This window comes from Sinocyclocheilus rhinocerous, unplaced genomic scaffold (genome assembly GCF_001515625.1).
Source record: "Sinocyclocheilus rhinocerous isolate Xijiao unplaced genomic scaffold, SAMN03320098_v1.1 scaffold2269, whole genome shotgun sequence".
NCBI classification, from domain to species: domain Eukaryota; kingdom Metazoa; phylum Chordata; class Actinopteri; order Cypriniformes; family Cyprinidae; genus Sinocyclocheilus; species Sinocyclocheilus rhinocerous.
In genome coordinates, this window is record NW_015628756.1 from 116,608 (window position 1) to 141,400 (window position 24,793).

Consider the following 24,793-nt stretch of genomic DNA (forward strand, 5'->3'; position numbering starts at 1 on the left):
GCGTTCCCCATAGCGACCCCTAGAGGACGCAGTTCGAAGTTCCCTTGAAAGGGAACTGACTTTTCCAGGTTTAAAGTGCTAAAATCAGGACCCCGGTGCATCTAGCAACCAAGGAAACGTGAAAAAGATTAACCCAGTAACTTTGTTTTGGTAAGCATTTTTCTGCAAGTGTCTGATTTCGCTCCCTTGGTGAGCAGCTCTATTCTGGAAAAGGGGGCGGGGAGCAGCAGCTCATTTGAATTTAAAGAAACAGGCCCGAAAAACAGCGTGTTTCTGCTTCCACTCAAAATAGGCATTTTCAAAATGTTATAATAAATTATCTGTGGAGTATTTTGAGATGAAACTTCACAGACACATTCTGGGGACACCAGAGACTTATATTACATATTGTAAAAAGGGGCATAATATGTCTCCTTTAAAATAAATTAAATATAAAAAAAAATAGTTATTTTAAATAATGATAATATTTCACATTATTACAGTTTTTACTGTATTTTTCAATAAATCAGTCTTGGTGAACAAAATTTCAAAACTTGAACAGACAATAATGTATTCGATTGAACTGGAGTTAGGAATATGTTCATTGTATGTATTAATGAAGTCCCTGTGAGCAGGCAACGGCTCGAGCTGCAGGCCTGTGGAATTTGTTTCTTCCGGCTGAGAGTGGCCTCTCTCAGCTGGATTATGCTCATATCGCAGAGGAGACCGGACGCTGCTTCTACGCCCCCGAAGTCTTTAACTGCCAGGCCCCAGGTGGGTGGGTGTTTCTTCACAAGTCAGAAATGTTACTGTTTTTATGGAGCTTTTAGATTATGGCTTTAAGGTACTTAAGGTACACTTATGTTTTTATACTACAGAATGATAAAAAATAACATAAATTGTAAGCAGATTTACAGCTATAATTACTGAAAATGAATTTTTTTCAGAGAATGTGCTCTATTATAAGTCTAGCAAAATTCTGGTATATTTTTCGTAAGTTATATGTCAGAAGTTTGTGTTTTGTATAAATACTCTAATGTTTACAACAAAAAAATCTTACATATTTAATATAATATTAATATTTTAGCAATTATTTAAAATGCATCTGATCACTCTACACAATAATCTAGAAACAATGTGAATGAACACCACAACAGCTTAAGCAGAAAACTTTGCAAAACACAAAATTTATGTCACTTCCAAAACTTTTGGCCATGACTGTACATCCGTATATGCAATAGGATTTGTCAGGTTTTACACGTCAGCATTGGAGAGAAGAGATTATTGACCTGCCTACGCGCCATTGCATATAGGACGTTAATGATTACGAGGGTACATGAATTAAAATAAAATAATGATGTGCACAGATAAAACATTTATAACAAACACTGCAACATTCCAGAAAAAAATATAAGAATTCTTCATTTTGATTTCATGGTGACTTTAACTCTCTAACAGACACTGGCAATATGGAAGTTCTGCACCTGTTTGGCACTGAGGAACAGAAGAGACTCTGGCTGGAGCCCTTACTAAGATGAGACATACGGTCCTGCTTCTGTATGACAGGTAATGGGTAAAATTTACTAATTGACTATTCAGTCATCAGAAAACCTTAATAATTAGGCTGGTTTCAGGTTCGTAGAAACAATTATTTGGTGGACATGTGTCTTTGGGGTGTTTACATGAGATTCATTAAACAGCTGGACAGAGCGTAACGTATTGGAACAGAACATAGTAGTCTCCAGACACAGTTTTAAAACTTGGACAAACTCAAGCCTCTCTAATGTGACACATATTCATTAATACTCACTTGATTTAGGTTGATAATGAGATCTGTGTTCAATGAGTAAACAAGGACAGAAAAAGCTGGTCGATGAGATTGAGGAAAAACAAAATTATTTTGTTAAATAATTTTGCAAAAATTATTTAACAAAAGCTAAAAGATGACTAGGCCTATAGATTGTGTGAGCACATGTGTAATAGTGATTAAAAAGGCATCAAGTTTCTCAACATATACAGATGGTGCTGTAATGCCTCTGGATTTTTCAGATGCATTGATGTATGACAATTTTCCCCATTATTTCTCCCAGTGTGTGTGCATGTGTGTCGTTTTAGCTGTCATACTACAGACAATAGCTGTAATAGCTTGCTCATGTTTGTGAAACAAATATCTGATGTCATACAAAATATCTACACTAGGTTATCATTTCCACCTTGACAGCCAGTCTCTCTGTTTGTGTTTTTACACTCTGTTGTTAACCTCCTGATATTATCCTCCAGTGAAGAAGTTCTCAATCTTTTTGTCTTCAAGGTTCCCTATTGTCCACAGCAACACAACACTTAAAAATAAATATAATTAATATTAAAATAATTAAGTGAATTAAAATAAATAAAAATATAGATTTTTGGTTTTAACATGAAGTAAAAAGTATTCAAATATTTTCCTAACACCTTGAATACATTTGAGTGAGCACTTTGTATTGATAGTTTTCAAAAACATTTTGAATTTTATTAAACAAACGATATTATAAGAGACTTGTGCGTTTCTTTGCCGAAACAATAATGCAAAACACAATGTTAGAAATTTTATGTTATAATAAAAATATTCCTTATGAAACTGTAGTGGGACAAATTAGACTGGCTGGTTTTCTGGAATCTTTTCTATAATATAATAATTTTTTTTTTGTTTGTTTTCTCCTGTTTTGTTGCACCACATGACTTTGATTTGGTGGACAAACAGTTTTTTTTAATACTTAAGAATTGTAAAAATTCCTTGACTGCTTTTTTTTTTTTCCTAAAATGATTATCATCACTGAACCTAGTACTCTGTTACACTTACACTCTGTTTTTCTCTATTCTAGAGCCGGATGTTGCTTCAAGTGACGCCACAAACATGGAGTGCACCCTTCACTGGGACAAAGACCATTTTATCATTAATGGCAAAAAGTGATGGAGCAATGGTAAGCGTGTGAATGTTACAGAATGAGAATGAAAGAACGAGTGGAGAGGAAATATTTTGTTTGTCAGTTGTCAAGAAAATAAATTGTGATTTTTTGGGTTTCACTTCTGTGGAGACTAAACACGTTAAAAGGAACACTGAACAGCGGGAGTTTAGATTTTTTTAGCCTTAGTGTTTTAACCAATATCTTACCACAAAGACATAAAGAAATATATCACCAGAATGATTCATCCCATAAAACGTCCACATTCATCCAAATCTTCTCGATGACTGGCATGACATTTAAAAACCATTTGAGATGTTTACACAAACCAGCTATGCAGAATCTGTGAACGATAAACAGACTTGGGGAACTCAAAGCGATCACAACGGGTGGCAAAGCAGAAACAGACCAATTAGTCGAAGTTCCCGCCTTCAGCTTCACAGACTTAGAACTGAGTTGTGAGGATAAGTCCGCCATCATCTCCTCCTGCATTTGACAAAATTCAGAAAAAGTCACATTTCGAAGGATTTTCTAACTGCAAATGACAGGCTAACATAATTTGGTAAAAGTTGCTTTTTTTTTTAACCTAATTTTCCACTTGAAAACTGAATCATCATGAATCATCTTTGAGTCATTTTCAAACTGAATAAGCTGAAATGAACAGTCTGCACTCAGAGCTGTAAACTCACCCTCTCTTGCTTTCATTTTCATTCATATTTTTAGGAAAGCTGACCGCAGGCATGCGTAATTGCATTTTGACATGTGGAACAGCACTTGCACAACACAAAGATTGAAAACGATCTTTATGTGATGAAAGGCAGTTTTAAGGTTTATTGCGGTGAGATAACATCAATGATCAGGGTTTAAACTTGCAGTTCATCCTGTTTATAATGCCCAAGGTTGTTTTTCAATCTGTATGGGATGTTTAGAGTTGCTTTGGTATTTGTCTTTTAGACAGTGTCTCCTGTAGAACATTCCAGATGGTTCTAGCTGTGGGTCTTTGTGGTTTTGGGGCCTTATAAATTAAACATCCTCAAAGCACAACAAAGGACCAAAGGCCTGTTGTTCCCTGTATCATTATACCAAATTAACTCCATAAAGTCTGAACTGACTTTTAACTGCTCCAGCAAATCTAAGTTCTATACAACACTTTATTATTATGGTAATGAGTGTTTGAAGTCGACATGAACCAAAACTGACCTGCTTAACCTGTTTAATATGCATTTTTGTTCTTATTGTGAATGATTTATTGGTGTGCATTATTCCACTATGTAATATTTCATTTTAAAAATTACTTTTGTAAATGTTTTTTTTTTTGAAAACTAAGGTTAATGTATTAATTTATACTTTTTAAATTAATTTTATTATTTATTATTATTATTATTACAGGGTGGACAAATAAATGACCAATATTAAATCATATCTATATGAAATTATAATTTCTATTATATATTATTTTATTTATTTCTAGAAATGGAAATGTATAACATTTTACAATGCAATCAAATCTTGATGGTAAAAATCATTTGTTCATATACATAATCTTTCTCAGAGCTGTAAACTCATTCACTTTTCTTTTTTTTCATTTGTATTTCTATGAATACTGAACGCAGGCATGCATAATTGCATTTTGTTGATGTCTAGAATGACACTCAAATGCATCACATTTCGGAAGTGTTTGCATCAACACTACTATTGCATGTAGCAGTTTGCCCACTTGAAGCCCCCGGTATCTCAGAAATATGATTTGAGAACACACATCACATACCAGACGTTTTGGATGGTGAAGTTTACGGGTGGTCGATTCAAAGTTGTAAGAGAAAAATATCTTCAGATATGGAAAGTGACAAGTTGAGATCTTTTTGTCTAATCTGACTTGTCACCAGAGTTGTTTTGTGTGTCTCTGAGGAGTTTTAAAAAACTCATCAGCGTACAGTATGTGATCTTTGTGTCCTTGAGCAGCGGAAATTCAAACTTTCCACTGCTATCTCTGTCCTATTTTAACCCGCACAGATGTACATATTAATCATCAGTACAAAGGGTAAATTATAAGTGTGACAAATTCAAATCATTTGGTTACAAGATGAGCCTGTCGTGTGTAAGAACTCCATATCTCCTGCTTTTTCTGAGAGGCACAGATGGTGTTTTTCACTACTATCATAAACCACCATCAGTTCTGGGGATTGCTAAACATATCTTTATTGTTGAGACATGTGGAATGAATTTCAAACAGTTAATGATAGAAAGTTTGGGGTAGTGACAGTCAATGGCTAAACAATTCACGTTTCACCTAAGAGCCTCCAGAAAATACATTTAACTGCAGTCCAACCTTGTTGCATACTTCAGGTTTGTTTTTCCACTAAAATCAAGTATTTTTAAGACCTTTTGGCTTTCCTGCCATCTTCTTGCTAGAAGGGTAGTTGTTGTTTAAATGAAAGAATGCTTTTAGTTCCTTCGGTTTTCCTGGGCAAACTTTGCAATGAGATGCCCAAACAGAACGTATTGTCATAGGAATGTGTATGTAGTTTGGTTTATGCAGTTTGTTTGTATTCACATACAATAAGACAGGATATTGTTGGAGGATTATCGAGTATTTTTCAAGACCACAAGATTATCGAGTAATATACATACTGTATATTTTATATACACCATTTTTTAAAACTGTGTGGCACAGGAATAATTATTTCAAAATTTATTTGAAAGCAGTGACAAAGGAGCAGTCAGTTACTTCAAAAGAATCTTAAAGAACCTGTTTAATTTATTTCATTATTTTTTTCCTCATTTCAAGTGGAAATGTCACAATTCCAGCCTTACCGTTTGCTCCAAGTAGCCAACTCCAGTAGAAGTTTATTAGTCTCCATTTTTCGTTAAAGTGAGCTTTGCCAGAGTGGCGCCATGCAAGCAGTAATGTCGTGTGCTTAGCAGTCCTTAGATAGGGTTGTTTACAATTTAAAGAGATATGACAACTAGCTTAAAAACATACTTCAGTCACATGAGTGATTGTAAATATTTAATTCACGAAATGTACTGTATTCTAACTGTGTGAATTTAATCAGATTTGTCATTATCTTTAGTATAAAAAAATGTCAAGGTAGGCACATACAAAGCGTCTTGGCCAGGTGCAAGATTAAAAAAATACATCAAATCATACAAAAAAGATCTGCACACTGTTATTCTCCCTTTATTTAGAAAAAGTTAAAAGTTGCAACGTTTTGGTCAAAGACCTTCGTCAGGGACACACACATACTTACAAAAGGTTATCTTAATTGTTAAAAGTTATCAAAATTGTTACCTTTAGTAAAATAAAAATATCTGGGGAACCCCCTAAGTCTATTTTTTACTTCTTATGAGTGGTCCCTAATGCCTTATCCCCCCAGCCTCGCCTCAATTTGAGCACTGGTCACTTTCCTAGCATTACAATCCAATGGAAGGTAATGTTATTTTCAGTCTTTTCTTCTTCTCATCTCATTAACATGAGGCAGTCTAGAGGCCTTTTGTCTTTTGTTGTACTATTGTAACAGTTAGGCCATTTTTATTGTACAGTGACCTCTTACATGTCAAAAGATCAAGGAAAATCTGATTTCTAAATTCATGACCCCTTTAATTCACTTGCTTATAGCGGTGAGAGGTATTAACCATTTAAATCCTTCTGGATACATTTTTGGGGCTGTTGTAGTATCACCAAGCTTTGCAGGTGTTAGCCTTATTTTCTTCCAGATCTTTGTGGCATGTGGGAACTATAATAAGTTGTTTCCAAGCCAAATTCCATTTATTCAGATGTACCTGGTCAGTAAAGTCTTTTGTCATCACTGATTGTGCAAATATTTTTTTGTGTCTTCCTCATAATTCCTCATAGTACTTTTCACTTTTCCTGTCATTGTTTGCTGAAAGGAACTTCTGTAGATTTTAGACATCAACTTATCCTTATGAGCAAAAACAGAAACAGACAGCTGTGTTGGTTACCCCTGGCCTTCTTCTCTTTTCTCTTTTCTCTTTTAACCATTCTCATATCTTTCAGTGTTTTTTCCCCCGCACATTTTTTCCTCTTTTCCTTCTTTTCATTCTCTCGGGATAGCCAATTTCCTTTGGTGGCTCCCAGGCCTATGGTGAGGTTTGTTCATATCTGGTGGTCTTGAACTTTAACTTTTCACAGCTTCTTTACGCCTTTGTTCTTTTTGCGCAATGACTTCCAGACCACCGTTACCATCACTGGAAAGAACAGGGCCAAGGAATATGTGGCATAATGTGTTTTCATGTGCATGCTGAAGCCTCTGGCATGGCTTAATGAATGAAGACAGTTTGGTTCTTTTGAGAGTGGTAGTTAAACACACACACACACACGCACACACACACGCACACACATGCAGTTACATAACACACAGTTTTATTAATCATCATTTAATTTTATCAGTAATAAACTGGATTACTTTTTAACATTCATAATTTAAATGCAAACTGATATTTTATAATATAAATACACAGTTTCTTATTGTGTTCCGCTCTATTATGTCCTCCATCAGTCCCTCTTCTCTATTATTTTAATTATTCTTGTTCTTTTTATAAAAAATATAATACATTTCTGAGAATTGTTTTATAATTGTTATTATTGTAAAATTTATTATAAAAAATTATATGCCTAAAATGTTTTATATTTTATATTCTTTTAAAGTATATAAAGTATACAGTTCTGATCAGTTTTATTTGATAAAAACTATTATTATTATTGTCATTATTGTAAAATAATAATTCTCAAATATATTCTATTTGATATACTTTTACATTATAATTATAATATATCCATTATTATTATTATTATTATTATTATTATTATTATATTTTCCATAATAATGAAGTGTTCCAACTTAATGTTTGCTGTTGGAATGGTTATTTCATACAGAAAAGGTGCATCCCTATAGCCTGTAACTGTTTCGTAAAAAACTTTGTATGACAGTTTTCATAACATTTTTCATTCAAAGTTGGAAAGATTTTTGGAACAAAACAATGGCACTTTGTGCAAAGACTATATGTGTCATTACATCCCATACAGAATGTCACATTCAGGTCATGCTTGTGTCTGAACACCCATGGGGAAATCTGGTAATTTGTAGTAAACATTCTGTCATTATAGTGAGTAACAGCTTCTGAGCACACAGTGAAGGTTCACTGTTAAGCAGTCCTCTACGTTCTACAAACACAAACACAATTATTTATCAATTTTTTTTGGTGGAATGAGACACACTCCTCTGCAAGCATAGACACTCACACAGGTTAATGTTTATAAAGGATACTACAATATCAAGAGTTATGAGGCTGAATACATTTATGTGGTCTGTGGTATGATTTGGGTCTGACTCACTTGAGTTGGCTTTAGGTCTTTGACAGAAATTGTCATCAATCCTGCCTTCATGAAATTCATTCTTTTTTTTTATCTCTTGTCTTTTCCCAGTGAGCTTTTCATCATCTGTTATTTAGATATGCTGTTAAACTGTTTTCTAATTCAGCTGCTTAGAGTGACCTCTGGCAGTGTAGTCTGAGTATATTTCCATTTGAAAGCATAGTATGAGTATATTTTCATTTGAACTTGCTCTTCTCTGTCTCTAAAATTGTTACCTTTTGGCTAACATTTTTCAACCTTTTTGGCTAACCTTTTTTTGGCTAACCACCTGCCTTCATTTTGGCATGTAACTTTTGGTGAGTCAAGTGGGAATACAGAGTACTGGATTTATGAAAGCATGACTAGTCCCGTAATAGTACACCTTTTTTCAGCATCACTTTCACAAACACTTCTTTGACATAGCTTAAACTGTAGTGCCGTAATGCAAATCAGCAGTTTTGCAAAATAACATCAGCTTTCAAGTCTCTTTTTAAAAGGTGGAACTTAAATGCTAAACTGTAATTTCAGAGCACCAGACATAATATTGTATACCAAAAATGTTGGTAATAATTCATAAATAAATGTAACAACATATGGTTGTTAATGTGTAAAATCCTGCTAAGCCAAGAAACTTGTTTTTTTTCTGTCTGTTTTTTTTCTCTCTCTCTGCTTTTATTTATTTTAATTTTAATTTAATTTTTTACTTTCCCCCTCATTTAATTAAAAATATGGTTGACCTTGTGTTGTTCATGAACCTCTTTTTCCAATCTGCTTTCCACATATCATCTGTGCTGTCATAATAACCTTCCCATTAACTCACAAACTCTCCTTCAAAGCCACACGCTTACAATTTTCTATCCTCTGTGTAAAGCATAATCTCCTGTACATGTGACTTGTATACTTACTTGTATTTGTATACTTACTTTTCGTGCAGACTTTTGTGTGCAAGCACATACTGTATGTGATTTCAAACCAGCAAATAACAGCAAAACTCCAATACAAGTCAAAGTGTATAAAGTATACTTTAATCTAAAAATATATTTACATTGGCGATATATAATATACAAATGCGTACCATCTGGTATGCAGGGTATCTTTTCTACACAAGATCCCTGAGTTCACTATACACTTTCAGTATATGGTCAGTATAATAAATGATAAATATGCCCACATATGCCCATGTACTGTTTTTCCTGTTTTATGCACAGTTTTGGGAGATTCTGTGGAATATTATTAGCCAAAACTGAGTAATGACACTATTATTTTGTAAACACTTAATAAACAAACACACACGTGTTGTTAACGACAGATTCTGTGAAGTTTTCCATGGAATTCTGCGGGCTCAGATTCCATACAAGTCTTCTGATAAACAGCATACTTTGTTCTTTAAACATTTAACAAAAGATCTAATCAAAGATGTCGTAGTGGAATGTTTCTGGTTAATGCATTAATCTTACGGCCAAAGTATACTTTGATTTTTATGTGTGCGCTAGAGTACACAGTGCGTGTGGCGTAAATTGCCTCTGCACCATAGTACATGCATACTGTATGCGAGCAGCCAGATTTTTCTAACCACATATACTCTGGATGCTCAGCTCACACATGCACCTTAATTTTTTTCCACAGTTGGCAACACAGACCCAGCCTTTTGTTCTACAGTTGAAAAATAGTGGATACGGCAGCAACAATCATAATAGATGCCCATATTGATGAGCATTGTTGAGATGGGTTAAAAGATATTTGCAACTCTAGTTTAAATGAGTGGAAATAGTGCAGACACTGAACAACAAATTAAACTTTCTAGTAGGGCTGCCACCTAATAGTCGACTAATCGTTAGTCGACCAGAAGAAGCTTGGTCGACCAAAATTTTATTAGTCGCTTAGTCGCAGAAAAAAAAAAAATCCACATTGGCGAAGTCACGCAGATCGATAACGGCTGGTCTATGGTAATACAGTACATGCGGCAGGACATCCAAACGCTCACCTATCATTCATACACCACAAATATGGCTTATCATCTAAAATATGTATATAAGTAGCAGCAACGTTACATGGCTGCTCAATCTAATGTTAAAGTGCCCCTATTATGCCATTTATACGGTTCCTAATATTGTTTTGGGAATCTCCTACAATAGGATTACATGCATGCAAGGTCAAAAAACGCTTTCGTTTTCTCAAAATATGCATTTAATATCACCTCATTTTCCAGCAATTCTCAAACGATTCGTTCGAAGCAGTTCAAATATTCAGTCTCTCTAAACCCCTCCTTTCCGTGAGCCTGCTTTGCTCTGATTGGTCAGATGGCCCGGTCTGTTGTGATTGGTCTATGGCGTACAGCGCGTGTCGGAAATGATACGTAGAACGGCCAACGTAGAACATAGGCACGCATTATGCAAATGTGTTAGCCCGTGACGTGTAGCCGTCACGGAAGTGGGATTCGATTTACTAACGACTCGTTTCAGCTGTTCAGAGTTGTTAGAGCAGTTCTTTATTTTGGGAGACAATAACTTTATTTATCGTGCACTTTCAGCTTTACAACTTTGCAGATCGTTTACATTCACATACAGCTACATTACACACTGCATGAAAGGCAATATTGGAAATGGCATAATAGGGGCACTTTAACCTAGAGAAATGTGCGCTGTTTAAGTGTGTGCGTGGAGTATGGAAGCTGAACAGTAGCGCTCGCTGCATGACAGATGGAGGCGCCGGTGCACTCACTTGCTCTTAAAATACTCCGTAATTTTTGGTCATACAGATAAAAGTAATACATCTTTCAAATCTGTAAAGACTCTACGTTTATTTGTGTGCACTCAGAATAACAATGAAATGCGCTTTTGTAAAATAATGAAAGCAAACAGTGATGTGAAAGTGAAAGTGACGTGACATGTGGCCAAGTATGGTTACCCATACTAGGAATTAGTGCTCTGCATTTAACCCAGCCTAAGTGCACACACACAGCAATGAACACACACACACCGTGAACACACGCCCGGAGCAGTGGGCAGCCCTTTATGCTGTGGTATCGTGGTATTGAAGGTGGAAGAGAGCGCTGTACATTCACTCCCCCCACCTACAATTCCTGCCGGACCGGAGACTCGAACTCGCAACCTTTGGGTTACGAGTCCGACTCTCTAACCATTAGGCCACAACTTCCCCAGGATGCGCTTTCTGCCGTCTCGGTCTGTAAACTTGAGCGCAGAATTCCGAGTATATCTTTGCCTTACAGACATTAAAAATACATCTATAGATAGTGAAATGTCTACTTTAAAATGAACCAATTCAAATATAAAACAAATATTCTCAGATTATGTAATAATCCGTGTGAAACATGCATATAGGCGCATCCACTACTGAGGAAATGACGAGAAAGCACTTGTTTATCCTACTTATTAGGCTTTGTAGGCAATTAAAGGATTATTATAATGATTTAAATGGTTTATTAATAAACGTGAGATTAGTCGACTAATGCTTAAGATGAACGACTACTAGTCGACCAGAAAAATCCTTAGTCTAGTTTTTAAAACAATGTCCTGGAATATAGTTGGCAGTCCTCATTGCTGAAGATATTGCCGTGTCATATGGTGAACGTACTCGTGTCTTCATTGTCTGACGAAGAGTGAGTTTGAGTTTGTTTGCCCGACTTAAGGGAGATCTCGACGGTGGGCTGTTCGTTGCCATGGCGGTACCCTCTTCCTGTCTGCCCGCAACGCTTGGCGAGCTTCAGAACGTGCATTTTGAAAGACGAGCCAATAAAGACATAGAGCACAGGATTCAGGCAGCAGTGTGTGAGGGCCAGACCTTCAGTGATTTGATTGGCCCGGTCCAGGTTTTTGCTCACCTCACATTCCGTCACTAAAATGTAAATCACATCCAGGGCTCTGACTAATTTTACCACATTATAGGGGAGCTGGGTCAACAGAAACACACCTACTACCGCTATCAACACCCGAAATGCCCGCCAGCTTCTTCCACCACGTACGCCCGCTGTTGCGGCTTGACTTAACACAATTCCAACCCTGCAATAGCAGATCATCATCACCAGGAAAGGCAGAAGAAAGCTCAGAGACACGTCCAGAATTTCCAGAGACGCCTTAGCTGCCCGCGCCATGCTGTGCGGGTAAACTGCCCGGCAGGAGTTACGCCCACTTGAGTGCTGCATCTTAACCGTGTAGAACACCATATCTGGCAACCCGAGGACAATGGCAAGTCCCCAAACCAGGAGGCACATGATTATCCTCTGCCTGCGGGCGTTGGTCCTGGCTGGGGCATTGGCGGTGGTGGAGCCTCTGGCTAGCGCACGATAGCGGTCTATGCTAATGCAGGCCAGCAGCAGCATGCTACAGCTGAAGTTGGTGGTGTAGAGAGCTGAAGTGATCTTGCAGGCAGCTGTGCCGATCTCCCAGCCATTCACTGCATCCGCAGCCCAGAAGGGCAGCGTGAGGAGCAGGAGGAGGTCTGCGAAGGCCAGGTTGAGGATGAAGACGTCCGTCAGCGTTCGTAAGCTTTTGTGGGAAAGGTAAACTAAGACGACCAGTGAGTTTCCGGCCAGGCCCAGGATCAATGCTAGGGTGTAGACGACTGGCAAAAAGACCCCAGCGAAGGACCGGACCTCTTGTTTGTCGCAGACTGTGTGGAAGTCTGCAAAATCCTTGTCGTCGTAGTCACTGTGGTTGGAACTATTGTCATGGTCATGATAATGATAGTCACGGTCGTAATCCAAAAGGACATTCATATTGATCTAAAGAGAAACAGAGAAAGAAACGTAACATTGATGATGCTAGATTTTTTTAAATGCTTAGAAAAAAATTGTACACTGAAAAAATTTATGTAGGATTTACTTTTTTTACTTAGATATTGCTAGTATTATTTTACAAATAATTACAAAAATTACAAAAAAATCTAGTAACATTGAATTAAACATGACATTTTGAATTTCCCCCCTAAAGGTACAATTTTTGCAGATTTATTTCACATGTTTTTCTGATCATTAACTGACTTCTAAATGTTATTGCTTTGCAATTGGACGTGTGCTGTCTTCAAGCCATGTCAGAATAATCTTATTTTATGAGATTAGTGTGCATGAACAGCACTACAATGTTGGGCAATTTTCTCCTAGCCCCCTACTTTCTGAGATAGTAGCATTTCAGTGTGAATCATGATAGAAGCAACTTGGTATTGGTATAAGAAAGTTTTAATTGTGAATTTTGATGGTTCAGTTTAGTTTGTATGCATTTTGTGTACAGCTGATGACTAGCTATAGAGCTTGCCAGAAAATGCTGCTTATTTAGCTGGTCTGCTGACTTGTGTGACAAAATTGTGACACAAGAGTAATAAAACGTCTCCTAAAGAATCAGTTACACACCTAATGTGCTTTACATTTTTGTTGTGTTAGAGCTACAAATCGTCTTTCTTCTGTGTAAGTAAAAAAAAAAAACTGTTCACATCCATTTGTTTCCAACAATAATTGCTTTAAACATCGTTTACATCATAGTTACGGAAACTCTGAACTAGAAGTAGGAGCTTTCCTACTTCCTTATTTGGATGTTTTAGACTCTGAGAGGGCAAAATGGTTTTTACATTTTATATTTGTGCATTTAGCAGATATTATCCAAAGCAACTTAAAAAAAAGAGGAACAAAAGCAATTTGTCAAAACACATTTTTTTACTGCTAATTGTAGAAAATATGTAAATATATTGGAGCAATTTGTAATTTATATAAAATTTATATTTTATATCTAATACAATATATTTTATCTGCATTCAGTTCAGGTTATTTTTATTATAGAAAAAAATGTCACACGTGTTTTTTCTGCATTACAAACTGGTTTTCATGGGAATGTGCATTTATTTAGCAAATATTCTGAATTATGGGATTTTGTATATCTTAAAGTGCATATTCCAGGTTAGAGACGCCAGTGAGTCGATGTATAGAAAAATAATGTAGGAACTAGATTTTCTTTAAACTATACTTTAAAATACACTATTAACGCTTCTGGAGTCGTTTTTGTGAGAGAATTTTACGCATCTGAAAATCGCCAAAAACGGAAGTGACGCAACGAGAGGGAGAGCGGTCCATAGGAAAACAATGGATTGCAATGAGAGTTCGGACGCTGAGGAAATTTTAAATGTTTATTTACACTTATGACGGACCACAATTATGAGACTGCTATGTGGCCAAGAGAGCAGGGACAGGCCAGGATTAGACAGAACAAAGGTCAGAGGAGACAAATTGAGTTGTGGGAGGAGAACAAGGCAGGTGTCTTGGTGAGAGACCAGTGTTAGCTTACAGATATACACACGTTAGCTAATGATATGTAATTAGGCAATAGCAAAGCTAGTATTGGTCGTCTATGAGTATTGATACTTACCAGTAACAGAAACTAATAAGCATTGATCGGGCGTGTCACACTCGTTAATATCCTGACACTAATGTTACGTGATATAGCGGTTTCTCATCACCGCAGGAGAGAGAGAGATAAACAGGTTTTTTTTTCATTATGTGTGGGAAATGTAAGGCCATGGTCACAGCTGAGGAAAGTCAGTGCTGCAGGGAGTTAGATGCATACTGGTGTAGATGTACCAAACATATACTACTGAAAGACAAATATACCATCTGACCCATTTAAAAACATTTAACAATCTTTCAGTCTGGGTATCACACTAATGTGTTGTTAACGTGTGTTAAATCATGAATGCTGTGCTAGATACACAACAACAGCCTCATCTTGTTTTTAAATGTTTATTTACACTTATGACGGACCACAATTATGAGACTGCTATGTGGCCAAGAGAGCAGGGACAGGCCAGGATTAGACAGAACAAAGGTCAGAGGAGACAAATTGAGTTGTGGGAGGAGAACAAGGCAGGTGTCTTGGTGAGAGACCAGTGTTAGCTTACAGATATACACACGTTAGCTAATGATATGTAATTAGGCAATAGCAAAGCTAGTATTGGTCGTCTATGAGTATTGATACTTACCAGTAACAGAAACTAATAAGCATTGATCGAGTATTCCTCTCTCAGAGACTCCATTAGGCCTGATGCATATGCTGGAAGAAGCAAGCAAAAGTTTAGATCACATTCATGCTTTTCCACTTGGCCTCCATCACATCTGCATCTCCATTAGGAGCGGAAGCTGTAGTCCAGTAGAGGTGGTTAATAACAGCTGACCTTCACTGCTTCAGATCTTCACACTCCCTACACACGAACAACTCCAGCTGGTCCAAAATGCAGCAGCTAGAGTTCTTACTAGAACCAGGAAGTATGACCATATTAGCCCGGTTCTGTCAACACTGCACTGGCTCCCTATTAAACATTGTATAGATTTTAAAATCTTGCTTATTACTTATAAAGCCCTGAATGGTTTAGCACCTCAGTATCTGAATGAGCTCTTGTTACATTATAGTCCTCCACGTCCGCTGCATTCTCAAAACCCTGGCCATTTGATAATACCTAGAATATCAAAATCAACTGCAGGCGGCAGATCCTTTTCCTATTTAGCGCCCAAACTCTGGAATAACCTACCTAACATTGTCCGGGAGGCAGACACACTCTTGCAGTTTAAATCTAGATTAAAGACCCACCTCTTTAACCTGGCTTACTCATAACACACTAATACGCTTCTAATATTCAAATCCGTTAAAGGATTTTTAGGCTGCATTAATTAGGTCAACCGGAACCAGGAACACTTCCCATAACACCCGATGTACTTGCTACATCGTTAGAAGAATGGCATCGACGCTAAGACAGTGCTGCGTTCTCGTAGAGCCTGTGGTGACGTGCAGTATTCCTCTCTCAGAGACTCCATTAGGCCTGATGCATATGCTGGAAGAAGCAAGCAAAAGTTTAGATCACATTCATGCTTTTCCACTTGGCCTCCATCACATCTGCATCTCCATTAGGAGCGGAAGCTGTAGTCCAGTAGAGGTGGTTAATAACAGCTGACCTTCACTGCTTCAGATCTTCACACTCCCTACACACGAACAACTCCAGCTGGTGCCTTATAAACACACCACATGACAAAAAAATTACCAATTAGCTGTGCAAACAATGTCACTAAGCTGGCTTGTACACTATATTGCCAAAAGAATTGGGACACCCCCTTCTAATGAACAGGTTTGACTACTTTAGTCATTTCCATGAGTACAAATCGTAATGTTTAAGCATATAATGCTACTCTAGGGAATTGTGTGCTTCTAATTTTATACCAATAGTTTGAACAGGACCCTTTTGTATTCTAACACGACAATGCCTCTGTGTATAAGTCAAGGTTAAAAAAAAGATTGATTCAGTCAGTGTGGAAGAACTTGATCATTGGTGTTTGGCGATGAGTTTTTTTTAGTTTTATTGAGTTTTCCCAATACTTTGGGCAATATAGTGTATGTTTGGTGTGGTAGGGGGCCCAACCTCATATTCTTTCATAGGGCCCAAAATTGCTAGCGGCGCCCCTGCCAGCAGCTGTTTGGTTACCCATATTTTTCAAAATATTGTCTTTTGTATTCAGTAGAAGAAAGAAATTCATACAGGTGTGGAAGAATGTGAGGGTGAGTAAATCATGACAGAATTTACATTTTTGACTGAACCACAAGTATCCACAAGTGTAGTTATTCACATTAACAACATGTTCTGTTAACATTTGACAATGTCAAAGTGTTCTATTCTATTCTATTCTATTCTATTCTATTCTATTCTGTTCTATTCTATTCTATTATATTATATTATGTTTGTTATATTATATTATATTATATTATATTATGTACTTTGTTAAATTTTTTTTTAAAGTAAAATGTTTTTTGTTTGTTTGTTTGTTTTTTAAACATAAAACGTTTGTATACAGTTTGTTTCAAAAGTTGCAGTTTAACCGTTAACATGGGAATCATGTCTTAGGCTTTAGGCTTAATATAAAAAGGTGATTTATTTTTCTTACTCTTGAATCCATGATAGCATTTGTATTGTTGTGTTGTATTACTTCTGTCTATTATGGAGCTTAGGGTATGTTACACCCTTTTATCCTGTCAGTTGAACACTGCACAGGTAAACCCTCATTCCGTTCTGCTTTCTCACTAGCATACAGAAACAAGAGCTTTCATTACAAACACATTTTTCATAGTCATATTTAAAATGTGTTCCTGAAACTTGAATTTGTCTGTCACTGTTTATTTTGAACTTTACCTTCCCTGTCATAAATTCATTTTGAAGCTCAGTAAGCAGGACTTTGCCTTGACTAAATAGACGACAGTGAAGGAAACTAACTGCAAAAGAAATGTATCACACTTTTACACAAATCCAACTAAAGAAATCTAAATACTGATTTTAAAAGCATAATAAATGTCAATTACCATAATTCAGCACATGTTGAAATATGTTGTGAATTTGTTTGCCGTATTCTTAATCCAGTGTTTACTTTCAATTATGATTCTCTAAAGTTACTTTCATGCCTGTCCCCTGTGTTGCTGTGACACAAAGCGATCAAAACCCTTGACTTTGAGTTAACCACAGCTTTGATGTGAATGCGACATGCGAATGCAGCGGTGTGTCTTACCTCTGTAGCGTCTGAGTTGCACTCTGTCCTGGAAAGAGCTGCCTTCAACCTAGAGAAGTAAAACGCTCTGTTGATAATTGCAGCTGGGGCAAGAGGACGGCCATGGGTGTGTGTTTGTGTGTGCGTCAGAGGAAGAGACTGTAAGAGGAGAGAGAGAAAGGAGGAGAAGAGAGTTCGAGAAAATAAAGATTAACCTCCTCTTGCAGGTTACATAGACCCCCTCTCAGTGTTTTCCTAATAATCTTCAAGCAGAAGAATTCCGGAATATTTATAACATAACATAACAAACATAACATATAACATAATAACATGTAACATAACATAACATAACACAACATTAAACATTAGACTCATGAGGTTGTTTTAAATTGTACTGAAGGAGTTTACATGCATGATGGATACCTTATACAGTCCAACTCAAAACAACAACAACAAAAAAGACTTTTCTGTATAGAAATGCATAAGTAACTAATGTTAATACTGTGGTTCCTTTTAAAAAGGGTTATATTAATGGCAAGTGGTTGGTTACTATTTTTATTATTATTTTTTTTAATTTTAGACATGCATTTTAGTTTCATTTGTTTTGTTTTTTAGGGGCCAAGCAGCAAAGGTGCATAGACATCTGTTGTGATAATGTGTCTTCTTGCTCTTGTTCTTCTCTTCTTCTTCTTCTTCCTCCTCCTCTTCTACTTCCTTGGCACTTGAGTCTATGGCAGCCCATAGAACCGAATGGTAAAAAAGTTGTTAAAATCGGCACACAGCTAGAGGACAGTCTGAACATTAACCACATCAATTTTGGAGTCTCTAACTCAATCGCTGTAGTTCCACCAACTGTCCAAGTTTGCACTCATGTGTATGGTAATAACTTTTGAACTGTAAGGGCTAGAAACCTGTGATTCCTTGGTTCAGGACAATTCGATTGTCCTGAACCAAGGACAATCGATGAGGTGTTTTTTTTGTTTTGTTTTTTCATCATGAAAATTTCCCACCATTTTGAATTTTACGAAAAACGTACTTTTTTCAATTCCTCCTAGACCAATAATCTGATTTTCACCAAATTCAACTCAAATCATCTTCAGACCAAGGCGGTGTGAAGTTATGTTTTTTTTGTCGATGGCATGATGTGAAACTGCATTTGAGGCTGTATCTCTACAAATCTTTGACATTGACATCAAACTTTATGGGTGTCATTGTTACCTGACCCTGACCATACCACATCAATTTGGTAACAGCACCACCTATTGATAGTGATAAACTATTAAATTGTGTTAAACCATTAAATCATATTAAATCATACTTGTTTGCAACAAATAAGTAGGACATTAGACTACTTGTCACTGCACTGACATTAGCACAACTTTTTCTAATTGAGTGAAAAAAAAAAAACTCAACATAAAAGAAAATTTGTTAAAGCATGCTGGAAAACCAGTTTCAGTTAATGCAACAAAAACGATTCATGTAGTCCCAGCACACAGATTAAGCAAATATTACTGTTTAAATGGACTAAACACAGTGAAATTAAGTTCAGCATTTACGTTGCTTTAGCTTATTTTAATAAAAAATAATTAAAAAAAATGCTTTCACTGTATTAAAATAATGTCTTAAGCACTTGTAGTGTTGTCAAACTTCTTTCTTGTTCTTTAATACAAGAATATTCCTGCTGTAGGTATGGTTCTTTTTTATGTTTTATGTTATATACTTGCATGAGCATATGATCTGACTCTGAGATCATAATGTGAATATTTGAGTGTAGCACCCAGTGCATAGGATTATACTGGTAACCTTATGCACTCTTAATAAAAGGTGCTTCTGATGTTACCAGGTCATTCATAGAAAACATTTGTTGTTTATGCACACCAGTGTGCATTCAATATTTAGAAAGGAAAAAAATCATTGTGCTGCCTTAATCTGGATAAAGCCTTAAAACTGGAAGAATAGATTAGAGGTATTTTCCCAATTGGCATATTTCCCAAACTAGTTATAGGCATTGAAATCACTGTGTATAATTATCTTTACAGTCTTTTTAACTACTCTTTCCTAAGTGCAGTCATTTGGTTTGTTTGCGTAGAAAAGTAGCTGCTGTGATTATTTTCTAAAGAACATCATGTTCATTTAGGATATTAGCTGTGAAGGGTGAAATAAACTGTTTGATGGAAGGTCTCGTCTGATTGGTGTAATTCCTTGCAGTAGCTCATCTGTACTAATCCTGTTATTTGAGAGTGCATGGCATTCCGGAGGCCCTGCGTGATTTGTTTGTTTGATAGAGCCTGGCCGTTATGGAATGCACCATGCAGCATACGGTCGCGTGTTTGGCATCTTGTACGGGGACAGCCTGCAGACATGAAAGGACAAGTCTGTTATATCACACCCTGAGAAACACAACCTGTGTTTTCATCAGAAGAATTACTAACGTTGCCAGCACATATACATACACACCCACACACAAACATGCATGTAGGCTAATGATAACTGTTCCTTAGTAAAAACACTGTTCTTTCCAGAAATTGTGAACCTTGAGTGTTTGTTTCAAGGGTGTGTGTGTCTATCTGGATCTAAGGTGTGTGTCTCTGTTATGTGTGGAATTGTGGATTCAGCGTCTTATCCAAGTGCTCTCATAAAGCATATGAGTCACAGTGTCAGCAAATGTTGCTTTGTGAGAGTTTGTGGGTGCTTAAGTTTTAATTTCCCATGGTTACACAATAACCTTAAACTATTTATTTGTTTGTGATTATATTTCATTTTTATCAATTTATTTATTTTATTTTATTTAGACTATTGTAACTTTAAATTGTTTTAACATGAAATATGTGTGGGTTTATTTGTCCCAAAACAGTATTTGGGTTAGATTACTGTAAGTCTATTTAGCTTTATATAAGATCAATAGAGTTCCCTTTCGAAAGGGAACTCCACGCAGCGTCCCCTAGGGGTCGCTATGGGGATGCCTCCAGCATGACTGGTGTCTGAAGCTTGAATGTAAAACGACAATGAACTTGACATTGGCAGGTGGCAGCCTATGACGTAATTAATGGAGCGACTGCGGGTATTAAAGGGCACCTGTGGATTACGTCATCCTCTTCTTTGTCTTCAGAGTCATTTGTTTCTGAAGTGTGTAGGTAAGAATGATGTCTATTGTAAAGTGTTTTAGGAAGTGTGCAGATCCGTGTCAGCGCTATCTGACACCCAATGATGCACACGACCTATGCATTATGTGTTTGGGCGAAGAGCACACGCGCGCTGTTCTTGAGGGAACGGAGTGCGTTCATTGTGAGCATTTCTTTTCTCGAGGAAACTGGGACAATTATCTGCCCCCTGCGGCTCTGGTCCTGCTGCTGCCGAGGCAGCGAGGAGACTGAGATCGTGTGGATTGCAGATGGAGCTTGCTGGCGAGTTTGAGAGAGGTGTTAATCTCACGTGCTCATCAGCGGCTGACAAGGGTGAACTGCTGGAAGTGGATGTGCTGTCAATTTCATCCTCTGATCCAGCAGGAAGTGCTCTGCTGGCTTCCAGCCAAGGTGAGCAGGATTTGGCTGATGAGGGTGAGGAGGATAATTCTGAGTTACGTTACTGCTAGATTAGACCTGGAGGTGAGAAAAAGGGGAAATTGCTCAGAGTAGACTTGATGAGTGATTTCCATCCAGACATAACCACCCAGCTCCTGTGAGCCACCCATTCCTCCCTGATCTTCATAAGGATATCAGGCATGGGATAAACCATATTCAGCCCGCATTCATCGGTACCAGCATCACCATGCTGACGTCAAGGTGATGCGTGAGCATGGATATGTGTCGATGCCCCCTATTATATATATTTGGCGCCGATGATGATGGCGGCCTCCGTGGCGTGCTCTGCAGTTGTTTTTGTGTTTTTGTTAGTTTGTCCTGTCTTTAGTTATATCTTTAGTTATATCCCTGCAATCAGTTTCACCAGAGACGAATTGCTGGACATTCGGCACTACACATCACCCGATATATTACCGGTTTTCGAATATTCAGATGTTTTGCTGGACATAGTAGTTGGCGGAGCAGCTGCGCTGATTAAGCGCTTCAGGACTCGCAGACGGGGGAAGCGAGCCAGCGCCCTCGTGAAGCTCAGGCAGCGCGGATTTCGAACGCCGTTGCTTAGCATCCATCTGGCGAACCTCCGCTCTCTACCCAACAAAACGGACGGACTCCTTCTGCTCTCCCAGACAAATAAGGATTTCTCACACTCTACTGTTCTGTGTGTCACGGAAACCTGGCTGAATGACGCCATACCAGACAGCGCGTTAAATCTGCCGGGCTTTCAGCTGTTCAGAGAGGACCGCAACGCAGAATCAACGGGGAAATCGCGCGGCGGCGGTACATGCTTTTACATCAACGAAAGGTGGTGTACAGATGTAACCGTATTAAAGAAGATGTGCTTTTCAGATCTAGAAGCGCTTTTCATTAACTGTAAGCCTTTCCACTTGCCGCGGGAGTTTTGCTCGTTCATTCTCGTCAGTGTTTACATTCCTCCGCAAGCGCACGTGAGCTCAGCTTTACAGAAACTCGCTGATCAGATCACAGAGACAGAACAACAACACTCGGACTCTGTTAATATATATTGTAAAATATTGGATCACTGTTACACCACAATAAAGAATGCATATCACTCTGTTCCACGGGCAGCTTTGGGGCTCTCTGATCACTGTTTAGTTCATCTTATACCGACCTACAGGCAGAAACTGAAATCAGCTAATCTCGAATCTGAAAATTCTGAGTCAACCTGATTAACCCTCTGGGGTCGAGGGTGTTTTGGGGCCTGGAAAAGTTTTGACATGCCCTGACATTTGTGCTTTTTTCCCTGCACATACAATTGTCAATTTATATATTGTTATTCCTTATTTACTTGTTCTATTTTTTTATTCTTCTTTTATTATCTGTGTTTTTGTTCTGTCGCTGTCATTCTGTTGCACTGCGGAAGCTTCTGTCATGAAAACAAATTCCTCGTATGTGAAAACATGCCTGGCAATAAAGCTCATTCTGATTCTGATTCTATTGAAGAGATGCTTGCGAGCTATCTCTAGGCTGGGGTGACATTGATGTTGAAGGCTTCGGCCCTGCCATCTAAGCCACTCAAGGATACATCTCGCTTTAATGGTAGGGCATACGCGGCAGTAGGTCAAGCTGTTGCTGCCTTGCACACAATGTCAGTGTTGCAGGCGTACCAGGCTGATTTGCTGAAGGACTTTGACCAGGGTCAGGGTCTCTCCCCTGACTTGGTAGCTGAGTTGCGCTGCACCACAGATCAGAAGGGCCACCAAGCAAACACCTGCTGCGATTGGTAGGTCGATGGCAGCAATGGTGGCCACTAAGAGACATCTGTGGGTGAACCTGGCAGACATCGGGGAGAAAGAGAAATGCTTTCTTATCGATGTGGCGGTTTTGCCTTCGGAATTGTTTGGCACATCCTTTGAGGTGGTAGTCGATAAATTCAAGGAGGCGAAGGCACGCTCAGTGGCTTACAAATTTCTGTGAGGGGGAACCTGGCCCGTCCTGGTCTGCGGGCTGAATACAGGGCCAGGTGGTTAGTGTGACTACTCAAGGCCCTCCTCCTAAGAGAAGTAGGTCACAGAGGAGACACGAGTCGAGAAAGAAGAAATGGGATATAAGGGAAGTAATCCAGTGCAGACGTGGTCTGCTCTCTGGAGCTGATAGTGGTACTTAACATCCACCCACTTGCCTATCCCCTTTTGTTGAGGAATAACACCAGCCCTCCTTCTTCTTGGGGGCAGTCATGGCCTAATGGTGAGAGAGTCTGACTTGTAACCCGAAGGTTGCGTGTTCCAGTGTCAGGTCTGGCAGGAATTGTTGTGGGGGGAGCAAATAACCAGTGCTCCCTAGGCTTGCCGCGATAGACGGTGCTGACGGTGATACCGGTGTTAAGCCGCAACACCGGTTACGTCACTTGCCCACTGCGTCACCGACCCCCACCATCGTTTAGATTTTATATAGTAATAAAAATCATTTATTTCAGTAAAAGAACAGACACTACAATTAAAAACTGAACGCGGCTGCTCAATGCAGTTGAACGACAGTTGCATCACAGATCAGATTTCATTTCTCCAGTGAGGAGAGTGAGTCAGGAAAAGAGGGAAAATTCAAACGAACTAAAAACGAACAATTCCTTTACTCCGAATTGCCGCTATTTGAAGGTGAAAGTAAAATGCGCACACTGCTTTTACAAGCTATTTAAAAGCAAAGGAAAGCGAGGAAAAGAGGGAGCGCCTTTATGCTAAGACCTCCAGTCTTAAGAGCTCCCTAACTAGGGTTTAGGGTTGTTAGGCTTCCTCCTATTTAAGAGACTCATTCGGCTGAAGCCTCCGCTCTCCAGAGCTCCGCTTAGGCAGTTCTATTAGTCTGTAGTTGGGCTGCCCTCGACTAAGGATTTTTCTGGTCGACTAGTAGTCGTTCATTTGAAACATTAGTCGACTAATCGCACGTTTATTAATAAACCATTTAAATCAGTATAATGAGCCTTTAATTGCATACATAGCCTAATAAGCGCTCAAGCACACGCATAAAGCTTACCACAATGCACTGGCAGAAGTAGCCTAATGATTATGAATGTGTCACAGAAAAACAGTAATGAGACTGCATTAACATTTTAATAATTTGATAAACTAGTGCTTTCTTTGTTTTCGGATTAAGACATGAAGTCGGCGACACTGACTCCGCAGTACTGGTGGATGCGCCTGTATTCATGTTTCATACGGATAACATAATCTGAGAATTTGTTTTCCATTTGAATTGGTTCATTTATTTTTAAAGGGGTCATATGATGCTATTTCAGTTTTTCCTTTCTCTTTGGAGTGTTACAAGCTCTTGGTGCATAAAGAAGATCTGTAAAGTTGCAAGGACTAAAGTCTCAAATCCAAAGAGATATTCTTTATAAAAGTTAAGAGTCAACCACGCCTACCTAAAACGGCTCGTTCTA

The 24,793-nt window shown here is 38.1% G+C and overlaps 1 protein-coding gene and 1 long non-coding RNA gene across 2 annotated transcripts; one reads left to right on the forward strand and one right to left on the reverse strand.

The window, feature by feature from the left end:
* Positions 1–522: 522 nt before the first annotated feature.
* LOC107738457 (uncharacterized) lies at positions 523–2,933 on the forward strand. Its single transcript, XR_001639884.1, has 3 exons — positions 523–753; positions 1,438–1,545; positions 2,841–2,933. It is a non-coding gene; the product is annotated as an uncharacterized LOC107738457 (long non-coding RNA).
* An 8,896-nt stretch (positions 2,934–11,829) lies between these two features.
* Positions 11,830–17,895, reverse strand: LOC107738455 (atypical chemokine receptor 4-like). Its single transcript, XM_016550214.1, has 2 exons — positions 17,840–17,895; positions 11,830–13,036 (listed from the first exon to the last, which is right to left on the reverse strand). Exon 2 carries the CDS (start codon positions 13,028–13,030, stop codon positions 11,873–11,875), a length of 1,158 nt encoding a protein of 385 aa, XP_016405700.1. The 5' UTR covers positions 13,031–13,036; positions 17,840–17,895; the 3' UTR covers positions 11,830–11,872.
* Positions 17,896–24,793: the final 6,898 nt, after the last annotated feature.